Raw genomic sequence first — 24,676 nt, 5'->3', positions numbered from 1 at the left:
CAAGTAAATAAAACATTTAAACACTGTCACCCTCAGATGCTAAAAAGTAGCAAGAAACAGTCATTCCAGATGGGTAAATAAATTAAAAGTATCCAATTACCTAAAGAATTACACCTTTCAATCTGATTAGTAACAGGTTGCAGGGGCGCAAACCTAGAGTCGGGTTTACAGCTCTTCAGTTTCACGAACAGGGCCTTCTTCACGTCGCAGGTGAAATAGCGCGTGCCCATGAACGTGCCATCTGTACAGCCCGCACATTCATACTCCTGAAAAAGAAAGGTTTTGGTATGTGTTACACCGGGAAGAGCTATGGAGTTTTCACTTTTTCTGAATTTCTTTTTCAAATCTTTTCCGAACAGATAAGCAAGAAGGAAAAGGGACTGACTAACTGGTGCTTTGGCCCTCAGCTGGTGGTTTAAGAAAATAATTCATTAGCCCTCCAGGAAGTATTTGATGCATTTCCCTTCAGAATACATGCTTAGAACTTCCTTGATTTACTGAGTTTCCCTGAGCCATTTCAAAAGTATTAAAATCAAGGGGCAGGAGTAGATAAATTACCTAGTTCCTCAACAGCAAGAAGACAAGTGAAAAAAGTTAAAAACTATATTTAGGTAATAGCTAAATTTATTCAAGTTCTCCCTCCTGGTTATGAAATATCACACGATATACTTTTTTTAGACCCAAAAATAAAACCTTCCCCTCTCCCAAAGACTCCAAACATGATTAATTTTAAAGTCAGTCACATCCCTGAACTGACTGCAATGGGAGGAGGCTAAAGAATAAAAAGGAAAACTGGTCACTGAACTGCTTTCTTTGCTGCATTCTGTTTGTATGTGGAGACTACATGTTCTAGCCTAAAAATCAATCTATTCCTTGATCACAAACAAACATGAGGAATAAGTGGGTGAGAAGCCTTAGCAATGGCAAAAAGTGAAGGTAAGCAATACTATATTTCCTCTACTACTGGATTTTTTTTTTGAGAAAAAAATAACTTCCCAAGAAATTATCTAATAGAGGAAAACCTAGTTTTAAAACCCATGAAGAAAAGTTGTAGATTTCAAGCCAAAATAAATTACCAGTTCCAGCCCAGCTATCACGTGATGGAGCCCAGGCGGCTGGCCAATCCAACGGATAACCCCATAGAACGGGGGATTCTTTTTCACTTCAGCCAGTGAGCCCACCTCTAGGCCGTATGCATTAGCAGAAGAGATGGGCACAGGTGGACTCTCCTGGACAGGCGTGCTGCTCAGCTCGCCCGTCACAGACTGCACTGACAGTGACAGTGGGCTGTGAGCAATGCTGCCGTTAGTATTGGGCATCTTGGTCAGGCTGGACGGTAGAGAGTGGAATCTGTCCTCGCTGGATAAGGAGTTCATGGAAGGAGGTTGTGGTGGAGGTGATGAGTGTCCAGAGTCTGGAGACAGCTCTGTAAGTGACTTTGCAGGGTCTTCTGCAACTATGAAACATTGTCCTTAATTAGAAAAGGCTGTTCAAGAACATTAAATATGACTGCATCTTCTAAAAACAATACAAAGTTCTAGTCTAACTGATCACATGATCCTTTTGCAAGCCTGCTTGAAAGCACTGTAAACTCATTGGCTCTGAATAATGTTCTTGCTCCTCTTCTCGACCTCCAGTTTCCTGTCTCAGTAATCTGGCATTGGTCATCTAAGTCTAGTCAGTATCACATGGATTATATTCTTTCCCATAATATGATTAAGTTAGAAATTAGTATGAAAAGATATAAAAATTAAATAATAATTCTAAATAACCTCTGGAAGAACAGTCAGTGCTCTTAATCTCTGAGCCATCTCTCCGGCCCAGGATGAATGAATTCTTGAGAGAGGCAGGCCATGCTGCCTATGCTCACAAAACCCCACTCAGGGCGAGAATCAGATGTGGCAAATACCCACTCAGGTCACTTTCTGTGTAAGTATGTATGTAACCTAGAGTATGCAACTGTAGATTGTACTGTGTGTTTTAGCTTATAACTGAATCCATGTCATAAGCAGTCATCATAGAGACTTAGAACACTATATTTTCATTTAGTTTACTGAATCTACTGAATACAAAGCAGTGTAGAAGCACTAGGAACTTATAGAAAATACAGGCAAATAACCAAAACCACTTCAGGGACACTTAACCTAACCTAAGAGAGTGAGTGAGTACAGCGGGAGGAAAGGTTTCAGTTTAAGAGGTGAAGAGCAGTCAGCCAGACCACTGAACTGGAGGAACTAGAAGGATTTCCAAGTAATTAACCTGCACAGATGAAGGAAATAAATCCATGAAAGGAGAATGATATCTAGGAAACAAGGAAAGGTAGTGTGTTTTAAAGAAAGTAAGATAGGCAAGTCTTTAAATGAGTCACTTCATTTCTAGGAACAGTTGATCCTAAGCAGATGTATTAAGAGATAAGAAAAAACTGCTGGGCATAGTGGTGTACACTTTTAATCTCAACACTCAGGAACCAGAAGCAGGTGAGTCTCTGTGAGTTCGAGGCCAGTCTGGTCAACAAAGCAAGTTCTAGGACAGCAAGGACTTTTTATACAGAGAAACCCTGTCTCGGGGAAAAAAAAAACAAAGCAAAACAAAACCCAGACTACTAACATATTTCAAATGTATCCTCAACCCTAATAACAGTGTAGTTCAAACTATGTTTAATATTTTAGTTCAGCAATATTGTCATATTAGCTATGATCTATTCACTGTTTCCAAAATTAACAAATATTGATGAAAAAGTCATTTCCCCTTACATATTAAACAGAGGGTACCATTATAAAGAGGACTAAAATTATAGATTACCTTCATCAATATAGCATGAATTTTTGGATTTGGTTTGTTGTTGTGAGTCAACAGAGGACCCATTTAAGGTATAAAATAATTCAGATCTGCTTCTACTTCCAGGGTCTGAGGTGGATCCTATGGAACAAGAAAAGTTCCTTTTTAAAAAAGCCAATATGTTACAAAAAGAAATTTTATAAATAAATTAACATGCGTATGGTATAACAACTGCTCACACAACTAATATACATATACATAGTATTGTATTGTCTTCGGCTTTAAAAGTTTGGTAATTAGTCAACACAGAAGAGAGTAGGAGTTATAAAATTAATATAAAAGTTAGCCATTTATATTAAAGCTCTAAGAAACCATTCTGGTGGTCAGTGGTGACACGAGCCTTTAATCCCAGCACTTAGTAGAGGCAGGCATATCTGAGTTTGAGGCCATCCTGGTCTATTGAGCAAGTTCCAGGACACTACAGACTATCTAAAGAAATCTGGACAAAAAAAATCATCCCATGTAGTCTATTTTTCAATGTCACCTCTACTTTGATGAAATTACTGGCTCACAAATTTCACCTCTATCATTCATACCATATAACAGTGGTTTTCCACCTTCCTAATTCTGCCACCCTTTAGTACACAATACCTCAAACTGTGGCAAACCCCAACCAGAAAATTATTTTCGTTGTTACTTGATAACTGCAATTTTGCCACTGTTATGAATTGTAATATAAATATCTTTGTTTTCCAATGGTCTTAAACGACCCCAATAAAAGGGTCATTCAAACCCCGAAGGGGTCACGATCCACAGGATGAAACCCCATTGCAGTCAGCAAAAGAACATCCAGCAGTGTTATAGAGCCTAGACATACACAAAGTTCTTTCACCAAGGTTTGTGAGGTGCATTCTATGATGGTCACATGATGTGGGATTCCCCTCTGCATGCTGTGAATACCATTGGTTAATAAAGAAATTGGCTTGGCCTGATAGAGTAGAACAAAGCTAGGTGGGGAAAACTGAATGCTGGGAGAAAGAAGGGCAGAGTCAGAGAGAAGCCATATAGCCCCACAGGAGATGCCCGAACTTTACCCGGTAAGCCACAGATTAATGGAGATGGGTTAATTTAAGATGAGTTTACCAGAAATATGCTTAAGCTATTGGTGAAACAAATAATATGGTTTCTGTGTGATGTTTTTTGAGGCTGAGCAGCTGGGAACAAACAAGATTTCTCATAAAAAAGTCAAACAAAAAAACAAACTGTCAAATGATGCACTTCTCAGAACTCATCCCATTAATAAGTGGCTCATGATTATAATTTCCCTTCATAAACTTCAAATGTGATAATACAAGCTGATGAACAAATTAAGTTAAAAAACATTCAGGTTTTGGGTGGGTATATTGCTCAGGAGTAGAGTCCTATATTAGTTTATGTAAGATGCCAGATTTGATGCAAGCACCAAAAATAAAAAATAAAAAAGTAATCTTAGTGTCATGGAACAATACCTGAGTAAAAAAGTACTTACCTAGCTTATAAGGTTCTGTTGACTTTGATCCCCAACATTACAAAAGAAATAATTTATTTTTTTTAGATTTACAATATAAACATCTTAGAATTTTATTAACACAATTTCTTGTTCTTTGTAGTTTAGGAGGATGGACCTCTGAGGCTCCGTGCCCTTGTTAGGGATGTGGTGGAATATTCGGTCTGTGCCTGTCAGTGGCCTGAAAATGCAGCCCACGACCCATATGACCAGTGGTACTTTCCTCCTTTCAGGAGAAGGCCAGGATCAGCTCAAGCACCAAGACTAGGAAGCCTGATGATGACAAGAAGACATATGACTTGGAGTCTAGCATCTCTCATGCACTGCTTGGGCTGGAGATGAACTCAGATCTCAAGGCACAGCTTGGAAACTCAGTATCACCCACCATAGCAAAGGAAACTGCAGCTGGTGATCGTCAGAAAGCAATCTTTATTTTAGCACCAGTTTCTCAGCAGAAATCTTTCCAGAAAATCCAAGTCTGGCTGGTTCATGAATTAGAGAAAAAGTTTAGTGGCAAGCATGCAGTCTTCACTCCTCAAAGAAGATTCTGCCCAAGCCAACTCAGAAAAGCTGTACAAAAAAAATAAGCAAAAGCACACAAAAGCTGCACCATGGCAGCTGTACATGACACCATCCTTGGGGACTTGTTCTTCCCAAGTGAAACTGTGGATACTCCGTGTGAATGCATGGCAGTCAGCTCTTAAAGGTTCATTTAGACAAAGCTCAGCAGAACAAGCAGAACACAGGTCAAAACTTTTTCTGGTGTGTATTAGAAGCTCCCTCCTTCCCTCTCTCTCTCCCCCTAGGGTTTTTTGCTGGAACTTGCTCTGTCAACCAGGCTGGCCTCGAACACAGAGATCCTCCTGCCTTTGATTCCTGAGAGCTGGGATTGAAGGTGTGTAACACCGCCAGCTGTTCTCTCTCTTATCCAAATAAAAATCTCCCTCCACAACTCATAGGCTGGCCATTCTGGTGGTTTCTTTACTACATCCTCACTTAAAATCATGTACATAAAATTTTAGTTTACATAAAGTGTAGGAATAAATTATATGTATACATATATATATACACACACACAATAACATATAGCTTATTTAACATATTGGAGAATCATATTATCATGTAAACTACCAAGAATGGCCTTTATACCTGTAACCTTTGGTTTATTATGATGAACCTTTGTCACCAACGCTCTTGACATAAAGGCAAGTTTGGGTGGCCTCGTTTCCGGTGTCATGCTCTCTGAAATAGTAAACATACTTTTTAAATATATATGGAAGAAACATAGTTTAGCATAAAAAACAAAGAAATCCTTTCCAACAAAAAAAGCACAATCTTTATAGTCTTACAGATTCTCTTTAAAGACTCCATAGTACTGAAAAGTAATTTCTCAGGTGAAAAAAAAATCAACACTGTACTTAAAAATATAATTTCTGTAAGAAAATATAATCATCAGTTATCAAAATGCTTTAATTTTTGAAAAGTTAGTCAGATGCAATCAATTTTATTTGAAGTTTTAAAAAGCTTTAAAGAAAACCTTATTCATAATTTTTGTTACATTTTCCAGATCAGCATGCCCAGCACAACCCTACACATTACAGTGTTTTACACTCAAGCATTTATGGAGGGTGCCAAGATAAACATGGACAATTTGTTTACTGTAAAAACCGGAGCCTTTACATGCCCACGTGCCTGGAGAACCTCTAACCAATGTGATGTACTAAACTGACTTGATAAAACTTTCTCAGCCACCCAAGTGATGGAGGAAGGTCATTGGTTAAAATAAAAGAAGCTGCTTGGCTCTCATTGGTTAGGAGATAGGTGGGAGGAGTAAACAGAACAGAATGCGGGGAGGAAGAGGAAGTGAGGGCAGACTCCACAGCTCTGCTCTCCGGAGCAGACACAGGAGAGACGCCATGCTACCTGCTCCAGGGAAGACGCACGCTATGAAGCTCCGACCCAGGATGGACTTAGGCTAGAATCTTCCCGGTAAGCGCACCTAGGGGCGCTACACAGATGATAGAAATGGGCTAAATTAATATGTGAGAGTTAGCCTAGAAGAGGCTAGGTAGAAATGGGCCAGAGCAGTGTTTAAATGAATACAGAGTCTGTGTAATTATTTCGGGGCATAAGCTAGCCGGGCCGGCGGCTGGGGTTTTGGGGACGCAGCCCCGCCGCCGCCCATATTACTACAAATGACGCCAAGACGTGTGGTTAACTGAGTCCACTGAAAACTTGAGAAAGCTTGGGAAAGAGTAAAGCATGTTTTCTTGATCGTGACAATTTCTCTGGTCTACTCTGCTTGCCAGAGGCAAGCAAGCGCCTCATCTAAGAGAGGCTTCCTGACTCAGCTTTAGCTGCAAAGCCTGCAGCTCATTAAGAGGTCCTGCCACAAAACACTTAAACAGTGTTGACGAAAAGCTGAACACATGCTTTTCGGTTTTCAGCCGTAGCAGGAAAAAAGCTGCGCCGTTTAAAAATGCCAGCTTTCTGGGCCATCCTGCCAGGGCAAACTCTGACTGTTTGAGACAGGAGGGCCGGCTACCAAGAGAGGACTTGAGTGTTGTCTGTTGTAGCTCGCTGGCTGGCAGGGACCTTGAAACGCCATGAGGCTGGAAAGTTAAGGAATGGACTGGATCTAGCTGGCAAAGCCATGCCTTCAGTCCTACTGATATTGCTTGGTAAATTAAAGGCTCTTGTGGTCAGAAAAAGAGAGATACACAGTAAAGAGAGATTCAAAGACAAAGAAAAATTTTAAATGATTTACAGTGTTAAAAATATATGCAGACTAAAAGTTAAAAAACTTAAAGTAAACCTCTGTGACTTCAAGGTGTGGACTTAGGCTAGAATCTTTCCAGTAAGCGCACCTAGGGGCGCTACACAGATGATTAGAAATGGGCTAAATTAATATGTGAGAGTTAGCCTAGAAGAGGCTAGGTAGAAATGGGCCAGAGCAGTGTTTAAATGAATACAGAGTCTGTGTAATTATTTCGGGTAATGCTAGCCGGGCAGGGCAGGCGGCTTGGGGTGTTGGGGACGCAGCCCCGCCGCCGCTCTCATATTACAACACCCAAGTATGCTGGATCAGTGTATTTCACAGAACACAGCTTGATAAAAACCTGGGTCGGAGACAAATCAGAGTTAGGAATGCGCGCGCGCGCGCACACACACACACACACACACACACACACACACACTTCTCTTGCTGTTTGTCTGTATCTCTGCACTCCTGTCTCTCATCCCTGGCATGTGATCTGGTCATGCTGGGATTCTCCCTGCCACGGATCTGTTCCCCCTGCCCTACTACTCTGACTTGCATAGGTGTTCTGTCCTATGTTGGGTTTCTGTTCTCCCTTACAGCATCTGCTGATATAGCCCTCAACGGGACCACCTGTGTGCTCGCCTGGCTCCTGCAGCCTACTCCAGGATTTTTAAGTTGGTCAGCTGACACAGTTTCCTGGAAAAATTTTGTTTATCTATTAATAAATACATGTAAATAATGTGGTCACAGAATGCTTGCTTTATGCCTGTGTGTGTTTGTGTGCATGTTTTAAAATCTGTAAAACTTGTAACTCCAGATTACAACTGCTCTGAGAAAGTACAAACGCAGAGATAACCACCATTTTGGTTAAGTTCAAAACCTCAGTCCCATCCTTATTAAGGGTACCCACATGCGCTGGTCCCATCAAGGAAATATTCCTCTCCCATATGCTTTGACTTACAATGTATTTCTGTATAATTCCTGTCCTGTTCATAAAAAAACAAGGTTTATAACAACACAGATTTACTGAGATATTAAGGCTGCACCTCTACATTCATGTACAAGAACACATGTTGCTAGCTGTCAGATTTTTTATTTTTATTTTTTTTAAAGATTTATTTATTTATTTATTATGTATAGTGCTCTATCTGTCTGTATGTTTGTTGGCCAGAAGAGGGCACCAGATATTACAGATGGTTGTGAGCCACCATGTGGATGCCGGGAATTGAACTCAGGACTTCTGGAAGAGCAGTCAGTGCTCTTAACCTCTAAGCCATCTCTCCAGCCACTGGCAGTGAGATTTTTTTAACTTAAGAGTAAACCCCTTGATATTGATTTAAAACACTAAATTGTTTACAATGTTAAAACTTGGTTCTGCCTTCTACAGATTAGGATTATACTCTCTGTCTGAGAACCACAGCTAAAAATCCTAGATATTCCTTCTACTTTTCTTGCCTCTACTAACATTGGTAAGCTGTAACTGTTTGGATAAACTATATGTCCAAATTTAACTTATATATGTCTAATTTAGATATCCCTGACAGGTAAAGGTACCCTGATCCTCAGGTGCCTTTACAGATCTGAGAATATGCTGCTTAGGATGTGGAAAAACTGGGTCATTCATATATTTCCAGTGGTTATATGACACCATACAATCATGCTGTAAAACAGTGTAGCTGTTTCTCTAAAATCTTACTGTAAATAGTGGTACCCTGTGTGGGTAGATCAAGTTCCTTTCAGAAGCCACAGTCTCAGCTGGTGGTGGGGTTTCATATCTACTCCCCACTCCCTACAGCCTGGGATTTTGTCTGGACTGAAGCTGCACAGCTCGTGAACACATCATCACAATTCCTGTAAGATTATATATACAACTGCCCTGCTGCATCCAGAAAATTCTGTTTTCTTGAAGTTGACCTCTACCTCTGGCTCTTAAGAACTTTCTGCCCTCTCTTCTGCAAAGTCCCTGAGCCTTGGTGGGAGGAGTGCAAATGTACGTGCCCACTTAAGGCTGCAGACTCCACAGTCTCTTATGCTTTGCACCTGAACCAGTTGAAGGTCTCTGTGTTGACATCTTCTGCAGGAAGAAGCTTTTCTTAGGGTTGAGATGTACTGGTCTATGGCTATATTATCAATTATATCAATTATATTGCTACAAAACTGTTACCTTATTTAAAGGTTATAAACTATGAAGACATGCAACACAAAGAGAAAAGTGATCGGGAAGGATACAAAAAGAAATTATGAGTTCGGGATCAGCCTCAGGAGGAAAGGGTCCCACTAAATGACTTCCTTTTCAAATTTCTGTGAATGTGCACATACTGTGTAGTCTGAGTTGTTGTTGATAGTTGCATTATACTCTTAAGCTTCACAACGACAGACACAGCTCAATGCATTACTTTAAATGCATGACTCAAAGAAATGCATACTTTGGGAGTGTCACAAATTGGCATACTTCATCGCAACTTTACAAACCTGGATGTGCTGTCCCAGCAGCTTTAATGCTTTGGACCATCAGAAACAGTAGGGCAAAGAGGGACACTTTTACAGCAGGTGAAGCAAAGGTTTCCAGATACCAACAGGAAGAAATATTTCACTGGGGAGAATTCTTCCCAAATCTCACCAACTGTTCAGCTGCTCCAAAAACAATCTTTCCTACATGCTAGAAATGTTAATATTGTCCCACAAATGGATGTAATTGGGCAAGAAAAAAATAAATACACTAAGGAACTAAAGGAGACACTGTCACGTTTTTTCCCCTCAAGAAAAGAATATAGATGAAGGCTTATTCAAATATACCAAATTAATTTTCATTTAAATAATTTTACTTTTTAAAAGTCTGTTTGCAAGCTTAATTTTGTTGGCAAATACGTGTAATTCATGTGTATAAAAGCAGTATCATTCTTAATTATCTACTATTCAAGGTTTATGAATATCAATAGCCATGAAAGAGAAAAAGCATTCTCTTCCTTTCTTACCACTGCTCTAAACCAGCAATAACATCAATGACAAGCAGGAATCTTGAAGATCTTGACAAGGGACTCCCAAGTCATAAAACTCATGTTTTGTTTTTTGTTATTTTAATTCTATACCAGTGTTGAAATAGAAAATAATTAAGATATTTATAAGGTGGGTACTGCTAAAAAAATTTCCTTGTAAGATTACAGTCCAATTCCAAAACAGTTTTACTTTTCTTTTTTCTATTTATTATGTGCTACTGCAGAATCTAAGACAATTTAAAGTTCAAACAAATTTAGAGTTGGAACATAAACATATATTAGTCACATAAATACATATATAAAGAAAGAAAGCTGGGAACACATCAATCTTTAATTTACAGAAGACTGAAAACACACAACCAACTCTGCATCCCTGAGCTTCACAGCTCAGTAATCTTCTTCCTTCTTTTTTTAAATATTTTATTTATTTATTATGTATACAATATTCAGTCTGTGTGTCTGCCTGCAGGCCAGAAGAGAGCATCAGATCTCATTTCAGATGGTTGTGAGCCACCATGTGGTTGTTGGGAATTGAAATCAGGACCTTTAGAAGAGTAGGCAGTGCTCTTAACCACTGAGCCATCTCTCCAGCCCCTCTTCTTCCTTCTTGAATGGTTATATTAACAATGATTTTCCCAATCCCACAACATACTTCATTCAGCTATAAAATGCAATACCCAAAACAATGCAATTAAGATATCTAAAAATTGACAATTACATTCACACAAAAATGTCGCAGGTTTTAAGGTTTCAAAAGCACCATTGGACAGTTCCCTGAAAAAAAATTCTTAAAAAAAATGCCCAAATATACTTGTTTGCTAACTAAAGTGGAATTGGTGGGCTATTGTGAAATCAGTGAGATATGACTATAGAGAAGCGGTATTACCCTGAATTGGCTCCTGTGAAAAAAATCTCATAAATAAAAGAAAGAATTACAAGGGCTTCTTCCCAGCCATTCAGCAAGTTAGCATTATAAGATCAGCATAACTCTCCAACTTTTTGAAAAGGCCTTCTTAATTCAGCTCCCAAATAATTTCTTGTGTGTGTGCTGCTCAAATGTCTCCTGCAGAGGTCTGTGGGAGCACATGAATGTGACAGGGCAGCCCCCCATCTTCTTTACCCCTTGTTTGACCATTCTCCAGCTTCATCACCATCTTACTGGCCACAGATTCTGTTCATTTACTATATATCTCAACTTATTAAATGAAAGTTCTACATAGGAATTACTTTACTTTAACATTTTTTAGTTAATTTATCACCTTGTGTGTGTGTCCGCACACGCACCCATGTGCCATAGCATGCATGCATAGATCAGATGACATTCTGCAGGAGTCATTCTCTCCTCCTACCACGTGAGTTCCAGGAATCAGTCTTGAGGGCAAGTGCCCTTACCCACTGAGCCATCTTGCTAGCCCTAATCATCACTTTTGTTCAGTGCTGAGACTGGAACTTACAGCTTCACTCTAGTACTCTAACCATGGAGCAACAGTCTCAACCCCAAGAATGCTTATGTGCTTTGCCTCCTAAATATCCACATCTAAAGAAGTCTACGTGAGGGCTTTCTACTATCTGAATTAATGGTGCTTTTACACTGCTGTTTTTTAAACAATAAGCACTTATTGTAACATTAAAAAAAGCATTTTAGTTCACAAACATCCCAAACTGTGCTGTCTATAAAGCATGGATGAAAAGTAAACACAACTAAATAAAATAAGGACACATATGTTTTCCCTGAATATAAACCATTTGTTTCCAAAAAGTAAGAAAGGGAATTAGGAGTGGGAGACCCAGGAGGAGTTGGGGAGTATTATAATCAAAATACATTATATGCATGTATGAAAATTCTCAATAACAAATATATCTTAAAAGAAATCAAAAGTAAAGTGTGTCAGACTTTTTCAGAGCAGAACTGAAGTAAAGCTGTCATATGAACCTCATGCCTCCTGCTACAAAACTAAAAGCTGCGTGGGAAGCATGTTCAAACTGTAGAACAGTTTATGACTTGACATCAACAGGCAGACAGGAAGGGTAGAATGCAGTTAGGAGCCTTCAGTTTCCGTTTCTATTAAATAAGGAATTCAGGGCCTAAAATAAGCTATAGAAATAAATTCAAAAGCATTTTGTTGTCAACCTTACCAATAATGGGAAAACACTAGAAGAAAAAATACAGTGTGTTGCTCACTTATAATTCTTGTTACAGTAAAATCATCTTTTATAGAACCAGAAATGAAATACATCTCCATCTCCATGGAAATAATATTCCCCAGTATGTGACACTAAGAAATAGAGGTTTATGCAGATGTTCACAATGCAAGAGTACTCGTAGGATATTGGATTTGTTGGGGACTAAAGAGAACACAGGTTCATAATCAGATGAGTTTTGGACTTTGGTTCTGCCACCCACTTTCATCATAGATAATTTAAGTCTGATTTGAGCCCCAGGTTTTTATTTTGTTTTGCTTTTATTGCTTTTGTTGTTTATTCTGCTTTATATGTGTTTAATATTTATTTATTTATTTTATGTATATGAGTGTTCTATATGCATGTATGACTTTATGCCAAAAGAGGGCATCAGATCCCACTACAGATGGCTGTAAGTTACCATGAGAATTGGACTTAGGACCTCTGGAAAAGCAGTCAGTGTCATAACTACTGAGCAATCTCTCCAACCTCCCTGTTTTGTATTTTTAATCAGATATATATATATATATATATATATATATATATATATATATATATACATATATATATAACCTATCTTATAAATCTGTTCAGGACATAGAGATAGCATAAACCATCTAATTCCAGGCCTGGCACATCCCTGGTTATGGCTTGTGAACATCCCTATTTCTGAATGCCTCTATTGACTTCAATGCACTAACCTATCACTGGGAATTCTAACAGCAGTGGTTGGTGTTACTACCATTGTCAATCACCTCATAGCAGCCAAAGAAGATACTTATTTGAGGCAAAACAAAAGGTTCTTAAGTTTTTTTTTTGGGGGGGGTGTTTTTTGTTTTTTATTTTTGGGTGGTGTTTTTATTTTCATTTGTTTTTTAAGTTCATGGGCTGTGCTGTAGCTAATGGTAAAGTGTTTTACCACTGTACCAATTATACCAATGGAAAACACTCTGTGTTACATACCCAGCAGTGTGTGTGTGTGTGTGTGTGTGTGTGTGTGTGTGTTTGTGTGTGTGTAAGTGCCTTTACCCACTGAGCCATCTTGTTGGCCCTAATTATTATTTTGTAATAAATAATATATGTAGTAAAATACTAAGAATAATAGATATAATAAAACTATGTAATAGTTCCTGACTACAGTTATGAAGCATGATCTACCATAATACCATCTTAAAACAAAAAGAACTTGGAGGGGGAGAATGATGAAAGAGTTGTCTCGATGAGGGTGCACTTCGGGGTCAGGAAGAAACCTCATGTCAGGGAAATTCAAGGAATTCACAAGGATGGTCCCAGCGAAGACTCCTAGCAATAGTAGAGAGGGTCCCTGAACTGGACATCTTTTATATTCAGATTGATGACTACCTTAATTGTCATTAGAGCGTCTTCATCCAGTAACTGATGGAAACAGATGCAGAGAACCATACCCAAGCACTGGACCAAACTCCAAGTATCCTGTTGAAGAAAGGGAGGAACCCACAGAAACAACTAACCTGGGCTCATAGGAGCTCACAGACTCTGGACCAATAGTGAAGATTCCTGCATGGACTGACCTAAGCCCTCTTCATATGTTTGACAGTTGTGTAGCTTAATCTACTTGTGGGACTCCTAACAGTGGGATCCTTAACTCTTAAGCTAAGTTTTGGGAACCTATTCATCATATTGGGTTGCCTTGCCCAGTCTTAATAGAAAGGGAGGAGCTTAGTCCTACCTCAACTTGATATGCCATACTCTAACACCCATGGGAGGCCTGCCCCTCTCTGAACAGAAACAAAGGGGAGGCAACCAGGGCCAGGGGCAGGGGGGAGCAAGAGGAGAGGAGGGAGGGGAAACTGAGATCAGGATGTAAAATAAATGACAAAATAATTAAAAACAACAAAAAAAGGAACTTCAGCCATCATTTAATAAGAATCCTGAATCCTCTGTGGAGTTTAAATGAGATAAACAATTTTTTAAAAAGCTTCTAGCTTCATCTCTTACTCCAAGAGACAGCATTTTTTTGTATTTTTGAACCTTCCAATTACAAGACAGGATTTCTTTCTCTATTAGAATGTCTAGGAGAAGACAATGTAAGAGATAATGTATAAACTTCACTATACTTACATACTTTTAGAAATAACCTTTATTGCCTTGTTTCAGGAGAAAAGAAAGGTTAGTCTATATAACGACAATTCTACAATATAAAGCCAACTTCAAAAGATCCATCTTTAGTATATATTTGCATTCTCATAACAAAATACATGTTAGAAACTATCTTCTGAATACATAAAGGAGACATACCTGGAATGATATCATTGATGTGCAGAAGAATTGTACTTTCAATACTTGCAAGGCTACAAAGTTGTACTCCATCAAACCTTCCATCCCAGTTACCAATAGGGTTATCCTTGAAATGCCAAAAAAAGTAAACCTTTATATACCTTTGTCAATCAATATAAATGTGAACACCAACATTTCTTTCAAAAGTATTATCTAAGATATCTTTCATAGAAAAATGTTAACTATTTTGCCCAAAAGAAAGGCTGTATTAGAAATATCTGCTAAAGTAACAACGTTTTACAATAAAAATAATAACAATCAACTTACAGCAAACACACAAAATAATGAATCAAAAGTCTTTTTCATACTTTAGTCTGCAGTAATAACACCAGCTGAGGTTTAAAGAGACATTGTCTGCAAAAGAAAATTTACTAGGATTGCATTATTTTACCCAGAAACCTCCCCTTTAAGTTAATCACACATCTGCATCCCCTGGGCACTTTGCTCACTGTATTACTGTGTGTCTTTTTATAAACAGAAGAGCAGTTACTTCAGAATTCTCTTGTTATCTGTGGGTATACAAGACTTTCCTCAAAAAATGGGGAAAGTCTTGATTTTCTAAGTTATTCTCTACTGTGTCACCAGCCACAAGAGTTATTCGTGAGGCACAGCAGATGGCAATGAAACAACTGCCCTGAGAACCAGTGTGGAATGCTAGCGTGTCCCTGGAAACAGACAGCCATGAGTAAAGTTGGGATCGACGAACTTTCTTATCAAGAAGTCTAACGGGAAAAAAAAAAAGAAGAAGAAGTCTAACGGGACTGTTTGGAACTGATGCTCGCATAAATCAAACAATGGACAGAACTTGTGTGGAGCTGGCAGGCAAGTCTCAAAACAGCCTGCCTGGGCTAAATAAGATGACCTCCTAGGTGACCATTAAGAAGGGAGAAGACCCAAATAGTTCCTGTAACATCTAAAGCCTGGCCCAAGAAACCTATAGCAAGGGGAGTCTAAGTCCAAAAAAGAATGGCCTTCTTTCTCCAACATTCTCTCTACCCAGTCTACAACTCCTCTGAAATACTAAACTCTCATTTGGAGAATTCTTATTCTTAATTATTAACAATTCTGAGAGACCCACGGGTCTTACTCTGGCTCTAATTTCACATAGCGAGAGTCTGGCAAATTCTGATTTTGTACCTAACTAATGAGCCATCTTACACAATTTCTAAGTACAAGGCAACAGAAACACACTGGGACATTCATACCCAACCATCTCTGTAGAGCATTTATGAATAAATAAAAATGATTATTAAAAATATTCACTGTGTGAGTCTGCTGCTCATAATCCTCTCCCAACACACCCTGGTAAGAACAATTATGAAGGAATCTCCTTTATCCATAATGAACTTTTGCCTATACTTTCAGTCTATGATAAAAACGTTCTAAACTTCTCTCTCCTCAACTCTTAGGGCCACGTTAATTCACTATGTGCACTGGAAGGCATCCATTGTTAGCAAGTATGGTTATTCAGTAATAAATTGAGTGACACAAACAAAAGGAGTCATATTATACCATGACCTCACTCCTGAGGTACCTACAGCAGGCAAACACCCAGTCTGTAGTTACCAGGCATGGGCACACTGGGCAGAATTTATTTAATAGACACAGAGCACACATCACAGGATGATGAAAAAGTTCTGTAGACAGACAGTGGAGAGGCCATGATGAGAATATGCCAAATGATTTGAACTGTTAGTGTAACCATGGTTACACTGGAACCTTTCTTATACACAGTTTGCCGCAATAAGAAACCAGTTTTTAGACAGTGAAAATCCTGTGGGAATACTCTGTCAACTCAAAAAGCAGTAAGGTTCTTTTCCGGAGTATTTTCTATTAATAACTTTCTATATTCATTATTATGAGAAAATTAATTAAACTTTAGCAAATATACAAAAATGTATCAAAAGTATTTTTAAATTAAAGGAAAATACAGTATCATACAATATATTTGGATTTAGTCAGAGAAATGTCAGTTTGTTTTATTGTTTTGGTTTGGTTTTTGTTTTTGTCTACTGGTCAGTTAAAATAAGGAGAATTTAAAGACTGAGAGTATTATCCCAGTTTATTAAATGTGGGAAACGTATTGTTTCTGCTCACATTCCTACTGTAATGTTCCTGTACCAAAGACAAACTGGAATAAGTTCTTTAAAATACTGTAAATTAGTCCATTTTAAGAATACAAAGTGTTCAATTTATTCCTAAATTGATAATAAAATTAATATATACATTTACAATAATAAAACTCAAAAAATCCTTACCATGTCCACACCAACAAAATATCCTAGACTCTCTTTTTCTGGCAAAACATCACAGAATATTATGGTTCCAGATTCTACACTTTCTCCGACCTTCAGGGATACTCTGGAGTTTATTTCCAGAGGGGGAGGTTCAGCTTGCATTGTATCCCCCGGGGCTGCAAAATCACTTTTCAATCCATTGTCATCGTCGTCTAAGGGCTCCAGCTTGTCCCCACGAGGTTCTTCCTAGTTTTTAAAAGTATTTTTAAAAAGAGATATGAAAAGGTTATCCATTAAAGGGATTTCAGGAAATTACTTTGGAAAAACTCTAAATTATATCCATAATATGAAATATGACTAGCAGCTGCTGTTGGGTTTAGGGTGTTTAAAGAATAAAGAAGCTGTATCTGATGATGAAACTAACTCATAATTTCAGATCATAATTCTTTTGAGAAAGAGTGAGGATTAAATTTACAACATAGTTCTACCACGACTTTTGTCACGAACAGTCATTCAACTTTAACCAAACAGCAGCATCAACTCCATTTACTGAGAACAAACTGTAACCATCTACAGCCATCCACCGTACAACTACTCTAAGTCATGTGTGCTCTAAGCACGTCACAGATGAGGAACAGGTCAGGAGAACTTGATGTAGGTTAAGTAGCTGGCAACCCTGCTAGTACATACCATAACTGGCAGTCACAGCCTAATTATTTCACTGCTTGAAAAGCCAAATCAAGAAGCAAGTAAAGCTCGACCTCTCTCTACTCCTGAGAGTGTCCAAATGTGAACCAATAGTCAGTTTGGAATATAGAATTCTTAGATATGTTGCCAAGGCACATAAGTTCCAAGGCAGTGTACACATTCCGGGGATAAGCATGAGCAAACTGAAATTGCTGCAACACACTTCAAAAATTTTACCTCTAAACTGTTATGCTTAGTAGCATACACTAAGAACTTGGAATCCTGTGGGTACTATCACAAGAGAGTTCACAATTTTTTAAGTGTTTATAATTACACTTGGCAGTGTTAACTTTTAATATAGGTAACTTAAAAGCTTCTAAGATATGAAGTCCAGAATAATGACTTGTAAGTTTCTACCATAAGATGTAATTTTTTAAGGTTTTCAAGAATTGTCTTTATATCCTCTCAATTTATCATTAAATAAATTTGGGGGCTGAACTATAGCTCAGAGGCAGAGGGTCCTGAGGTCAATCCTGAGAACTGTACTAAAAACAAACAAACAGAAAACACAAATCTTATAAAGGGGAAAATATGTGCTCATGGCCTCTCGCTCACGCGCACACTTTCTCATATGCTCTCTCTCTCTCCTTCTCTCTCAAATGTCCTATCAAACTTACCAGCAATTCTACTCCAAAGAAAATCCCCGAAACTGTCCTGTCCGCTAATAACGGTCCTCTGAAGCACACAACTCCTGGAAATTTCTCTTCCCCAGATTGCAGCTGTACTTTCACAGGGCTGCCCACATCTACCTGGAGGCCTTTAGTTAGTCGAATTCTGTTTCTAAATAGGCTGAGCCTCTCCTCACAGTTGGTAATTGCCAACAGTAACTCTGTACATTTCTCAGTGATATGATTAGAGAAGGAAGGGAGTCAAACAAAAGAGACTTTGGAGCCTAAGAATGATTGTGTGTGGTTCCTGAGTCTTGGCTGTTTACCTGGCCCCGGGAGGAGTCCGGCCAAGCTGGAGTACCCGTGTAGAGGTGCAGGAGCAAGTGTTACAGAGATTGAATGCCATGTTCAGGAAAACAGATGGTTTGGGAATATGGTAAAAGACAGGCAATCTGAGCCCTTTAGGCCAGCTTCCATTTAAGATGTAATTAGATTGTCCATGGCTGCTCACATCAGGCTCGCTCATTCATAATGTACCCTCCATGTTCAGATCCAAAGTGTCTGGGTCAAGTGGAAATCAAACTAGTCTCTGAAAATTGAGATAGGACCTGTGTAATAGGCCAATCAATGCAATAAATTCTGCTCAAATCCAGACATCTTGGGTTTCAGAAGAACTCCTTCAAAGCTTGAGATTTCCCATTTGACATATCTTTACTCATTTTATCTAAAGCAAGCCAAACCAAACAAAACGAAGATACAGTCTAGTGCATAGAAGTGTTGGCATTGCCATTCTACCCTAAGCAACAAGCTTAGAGATGTGGAGTCACAGGCAAACCAGCACCCCAAGTTAGAGAAAGTGAGGAGAATGCCCAAGCTCTTATCTCTGCCGGAACCAGGACAGGGAAACCTGAGCTATAACTGGTAAACTGCCAGGAGTTCTATGTGAACAAATCAGAGAGCGAAAACTTAGGTCAGCACCACACAGGCCAGAGAAAAAGCCCCTCTGCTTCTGCAGGGCAAGGGAAAAATTATTCAAAACTAATCCCAAGTGCCACACTCTTTTTAGCAAGGCCTGCCTTGGGAGGAATGTCTGGTGAGAGCTCAGCCAGCTGGGGTTTTCTTACAGCCTTAGTAGCCTGGAAAAGGGAAACGCTAGCCATCTTGTTCTGCCCAAGGGTGAGGAGAGCTCAGAAGTAATCTCTGTGATGTGTTCACTGTGAAGTCCTCTGTCACAAGACTGGGTCGTATCACAGAACTGTTGAACCCTTCCCATCTGCTCACCACACTACCTCATGACCAGTGACTGACAGTAGTAGCTTTTACCCATACAGTGATTAAAAAAAACTTCCAAGAGCCGGGCGGTGGTGGCACATGCCTTTAATCCCAGCACTCGGGAGGCAGAGGCAGGTGGATCTCTGTGAGTTTGAGGCCAGCCTGGTCCACAAGAGCTAGTTCCAAGACAGGATAGGATCCAAAGCTACAGAGAAAACCTGCCTTGGAAAAACAAAACAAAAAACAAAACAAGAAAACAACTCTGGCCGGGCGGTGGTGGCTCATGCCTTTAATCCCAGCACTCGGGAGGCAGAGGCAGGCGGATCTCTGGGAGTTCGAGACCAGCCTGGTCTACAAGAGCTAGTTCCAGGACAGGCTCCAAAACCACAGAGAAACCCTGTCTCGAAAAACCAAAAAAAAAAATAAATAAATAAAGAAAACAACTCTCTTCAAGAGGACAAAACAACAGCCTACAGAATGGGAAAAGATCTTTACCAACCCCATATCAGACAGAGGTCTGATCTACAAAATATATAAAGAACTCCAGAAATTAGACATCAAAATTCTAAATAACCCAATTAAAAAATGGGTTACAAAACTAAACAGAGAATTCTCAACAGAAGAATCTAAATGGCTGAAAGACACTTAAGGAAATGATCAACATCCTCAGTCATAAGAGAAATGTAAATCCAAACAACTCTGAGATTCCATCTTACACCTGTAAGAATGGCCAAGATCAAAAACACTGAAGACAACTTATGCTGGAGAGGTTGTGGGGAAAAGGGAATACTTCTGCATTGCTGGAGGGAATGCAAGCTGGTACAACCCCTTTGGATATCTGTATGGCGATTTCTCAGAAAATTAGGAAACAACCTTCTTCAAGACCCAGCAATAACACTTTGGAGTATATATATCCAAAGGATGCTCAACCATGCCACAAGGACATGTGCTCAACTATGTTCATAGCAGCATTGTTTGTCATAGCCAGAACCTGAAAACAGCCTAAATGCCCCTCGACTGAAGAATGGATAAGGAAAATGTGGTACATTTACACAATGGAGTACTACACAGCAGAAAAAATAAAGACATCTTGAAATTTGCAGGCAAATGGATGGAGCTAGAAAACAATATATTGAGTCATGTAACCCAGACCCAGAAAGACAATTATCACATGTACTTACTCATAAGTGGTTTTTAAACATAAAGCAAAGAAAATCAGCCCACAAATCACAATCCCAGAGAACCTAGACAACAATGAGGACACTAAGAGAGACATATATAGATCTAATCTACGTGGAAAGTAGAAAAAGACAAGATTGCCTGAGTAAATTGGGAGCATGGGGACCTTGGGAGAGGGTTGAAGGGGAGGGGGAGGATGGAAGGGAAGCAGAGAAAAATGTAGAGCTCTATAAAATCAATTAAAAATTCCAAGAAATATGAAATGGCAAAAGCACATTACGACCAAGCAAAGCAAGCATGAGTGAGAATCAGCTTCAAATAAGCATGAACAATAAAGTTCTCAGACTGAGAATTTAAAACAAACACAAATAAACTGCCTGTGATGGCCCCTAGCTTTAAGGCCAGAACTTGGCCGGCTGAGGCAGGGAAAGCACAGTGAGCTGGGCTAGCTTGGGCTACATAGTACCTTCAAGGCCAGCCTGGACTATAGAGTAAGACTCAAGAGAAAAGACAATAGTTACATAAATAAGCCATTTAACAATAGGCTAAGGAACATAATAGACAAAGTAGACTCTGGAAATCAATGGGCAATTTAGGCAGAGGTGAGACGCCTAAGAACCAAATAAGTACCAGAAATCAAAAACAGTGTAACATGCTAAGAATGCCTTTGATGGGTTCATTAGCAGACTGAAAATAGAAGGGAGAATCTCCGTGCTGGAGGGCATCTCAGTTGAAAGATCCCAAACTGAAGAGCAAATGAGGGAAGGGGAGTACGCCAGAGAAACCCAGAGCAGAACATCCAAGCGCAGATGGGATACTTCAAAGGCTGGGGCGCACATGAGCCAACAACACACGGAGACTCATGAAACGATCGGAGGGTGTAGGTGAGAAGTTACGACCGACCGAGGAATTCCCCCAAATTAGCATCACACACAAAACTACAGGTCTGGAAAGCTCAGCAAGCAGGAAGTGGCTAAACCAGGATAAGCAGAAAAACGACACCTGGGCATAGCATTTAGAGTTTAGAATCAATGAAATTATTACTCTTTAATTCTTCAAAATGCGGGAGAGGGAAAGCAACGTTCTATTTACAGAGGAGAAAAGACTAGAATTATACCTACGTCTCCTCAGAAATCATGAAATCAAGAAAAGAGTTGGGCAATAAAATGTTGAAGGTGTTGGTTGAAACAGTCTGAAGTACAGTTCTCTATGTGGTGAGCCACTCCAAAAGTAAAAGCGAAAGCTAGGCATGGTGGTGCTCACTTTTAATCCCAGGAGCTCAGGAGGTAGAGGTATGTAACATGAGGGCTTGCTTGTTGGGGTTTCCACAGCCAGTAAGCCCCCAAAGAAAATCACTCAGAGAGTCTACATTAGGTTATAAACTGATTGGCCCCTTAGCGCAGGCTTCTTATCTTATTAGCTCTTGTAGCTTATATTAACCCATTATTCTTATCTATGTTAGCCACATGGCTCAGTAGCTTTTTTAGCAGGGTATGTCACATTCTGCTTCTTCGGGGGTCTGGGCAGGACTGGTAGGAATGGGCTTCCTTCTTCCTAGACTTCTCCTGTTCTCATTAGAGGTAGGCAGAACTCTGTGAGTTTAAGGCAAGCCTGGTCTACATGGTGAGTTCCAGGACAGCTAGAACCACACAGTAAGATTTGGTCTCAGAAATTCAAAAATAAAATAAATAAATAAAATTTAAAAAATAAAATACATAAAATAAAAATAAAAAATCAGAGAGAAAGCTGGTGTGGAGATGCATGCCTGTGATCACAGGGCTTGGAGGATAAACTCATTCTTGAATACACAGTGAGCTGAAGGCCAACCTGGGCTACATAATGAATGTCAGGACAGTCAAGCTATAAAGTGAGACTCTCTAAAAAAACTCAAAAATGAATAAAATTAGAAAAATCAAAGAGAAAGTTGGTGTGGTGATGTGTGCCTGTGACCACAGCGCTTGAACAATAAGGTGAGGTCAAGGCCAGCATGGGCTACATGAGATCTAGCTTCAAATCTTTTGAAGAAATTCATTCATGGGCAGCACTGTTACTTTATAAGACGTGTCAAATAAGTTCTATACACACACACACACACACACACACACACACACACACACACCTATACATTGAAAGAAAGGGGTTAGAGAGAAGGCCCAGTGATTAAAAACACTTGCTGCTCTTTCAGAGATGCAGAGGACCTGGGTTCGATTCCTAGCACCCACAAAGATGGCTCACAACCATCTGTAACTCCAGTTCTAGGGGACTTAAAGACTCTAAGGCAGTAGAATCTCGTGACAGGCCAGAGTAAATTTTAGAGCTACTTCACAGTATCAGACAGGGTCCAGTACAGACTGCCTCAAAGCCCATGTGAGGAGAGTGCCTTATCTTACATCTGTCATCTTGTTTTTTTCTCACATTTGCTTAAAACATGAAGCCATGAGAAAAACTTTACCTTCATGATAGGCTCCATCTGCCATGACTAAATGCAGAATCTTGGCGTAGTGATGCTGATGCTCATTGCCCAAAATAGTCTCAACTATTGTTGAACAAATTTCAATATTTTCATCTTCATCCTCATAAATAGCCTATGCCAAATTACCAGATGTAAGTTAATACAGAAGCTGCTACAGAAGAGAAGCAATCAACGATAGCCTATGAACTATAACGGTGCCTAGCACAGCAAGCTCTCCCTAATGGACAATAGTGGCACTTACATCTCGGCGTCTTCACCAGAAGGGGGATCATGCCTGGTACTATAAGCCTAGCCACTCTATGCAGCTGGTGAGGTCAGTGATTTTAGAAGAAAACCCGCTACTGCTACTTTCCCAAACCAGTGTGGTTCCTAACTACATCATACCATTATATCTAACGTTAGGTGTAGATCTCTCCCTTCAACAAAGAATCTTATCTTTACAATAGCATGAGATCATCACAGAAAGCCAAAACTGGTTAAGATGCAGTGAACAAATTATCATGGGCAGCCTAGCTCTACATGATACATCTGTGTATACGCATATATAATAGCAATGGTTAAAGAACAGGCTGTGCATTTGGGAGGGGCTTACACAGGACAAGTAGGAGGGAGAGAGGGAGACACGATGTAATCAAATTGACATACCTTTACTTTTTCATACACCTCAAATAACTTCTCAACGCCCATTTCCTGCTCCAGGTGAAGTCTTAGCTCCTCTAAGTGGTTGAAGATGCTGTCATATTCACATTCACTAGCAGTCTCACCGTCACTGTTATCTACAAAAGACACTTTGTGATTAAAAGTCATTCTTACACTACCAGACTGTCATCAACGACAAGTGAATTATAGCTTCCTGTATTCTTCTACGTTCAACACAAGCAGTCTTCACTATGGCATCTGCCCATCAAAACACTTACAATGCTGTCTTACCCAAGAATGTTACTTTGAGAATTGTTTCTTTTAAAGATATAGATAGTAAATCAGATTACAAAGAAAGATTCCCAGAAACACCACTCTTTAAATGTTAGTTTGGAAACAAATGGAAAAAGCGTATTTCTATGTTCTGAACTGAAACAACCAAACCTATGTATAAAGGATAAACATGGACTATAACATGAAGAGACAGGCAGAACACAGATACTAAGTTATTGTCTTTCTTACTAGACAAACAAGTCAAGAAATGGAGAGCAAAAAGCAGAGTAAAAACGCTTCACAAGTCGCTGTGCAACAGGAAGAAATGAAGAACTGCTGTGCGCTGTGTGAAACACGGGCAGTCAACACACGACAGAAGACAGGAGCACACGCCAGCTTAAGCTGGCGATGGCCACACTGCACATCAGACAAAGACCCCTTACTTAAGATGTCTGAGCACAGAGAAAGAAGCAGGCCCACAGCCAAGACCATGCACCTGAGTGCCACTCCTCATTCAGGGCACTGTCGCTGCTGGGGTTGTCGTCCTCGTCGGCGGCGTCTGTCCCTCTTGCTGTCCGCTCCACTTCGCTGCTCTTTAAGGCCGACTCGTCCTCCTCGCTGTACTCATCACCGGGCTGCTCCCTGAGCAGCTGCTCCATTGAGGCCTGAA

The 24,676-nt window shown here is 39.6% G+C and overlaps 1 protein-coding gene across 1 annotated transcript in view; it reads right to left on the bottom strand.

The window, feature by feature from the left end:
- The window catches only part of LOC142856691 (ubiquitin carboxyl-terminal hydrolase CYLD-like), a 37,279-nt gene extending 13,498 nt beyond the window's left edge, over positions 1 to 23,781 (bottom strand). Inside the window, exons 1-9 of the mRNA XM_075984363.1 lie at positions 23,740 to 23,781; positions 23,074 to 23,206; positions 18,180 to 18,391; positions 16,837 to 17,061; positions 14,540 to 14,645; positions 5,474 to 5,566; positions 2,803 to 2,919; positions 1,077 to 1,456; positions 101 to 266 (exon numbers count right to left, since the gene is read on the bottom strand). Of these exons, the coding sequence (XP_075840478.1) occupies positions 101 to 266; positions 1,077 to 1,456; positions 2,803 to 2,919; positions 5,474 to 5,566; positions 14,540 to 14,645; positions 16,837 to 17,061; positions 18,180 to 18,391; positions 23,074 to 23,206; positions 23,740 to 23,781 (1,474 nt within the window). The remainder of the gene's footprint in view (positions 1 to 100; positions 267 to 1,076; positions 1,457 to 2,802; positions 2,920 to 5,473; positions 5,567 to 14,539; positions 14,646 to 16,836; positions 17,062 to 18,179; positions 18,392 to 23,073; positions 23,207 to 23,739) is intronic.
- Positions 23,782 to 24,676: the final 895 nt, after the last annotated feature.

Source organism: Microtus pennsylvanicus, chromosome 9, assembly GCF_037038515.1.
Source record: "Microtus pennsylvanicus isolate mMicPen1 chromosome 9, mMicPen1.hap1, whole genome shotgun sequence".
NCBI classification, from domain to species: Eukaryota; Metazoa; Chordata; class Mammalia; order Rodentia; family Cricetidae; genus Microtus; species Microtus pennsylvanicus.
The sequence above is the reverse complement of the archived record's forward strand: the minus strand, read 5'-3'. Positions and strand labels throughout refer to the sequence as shown.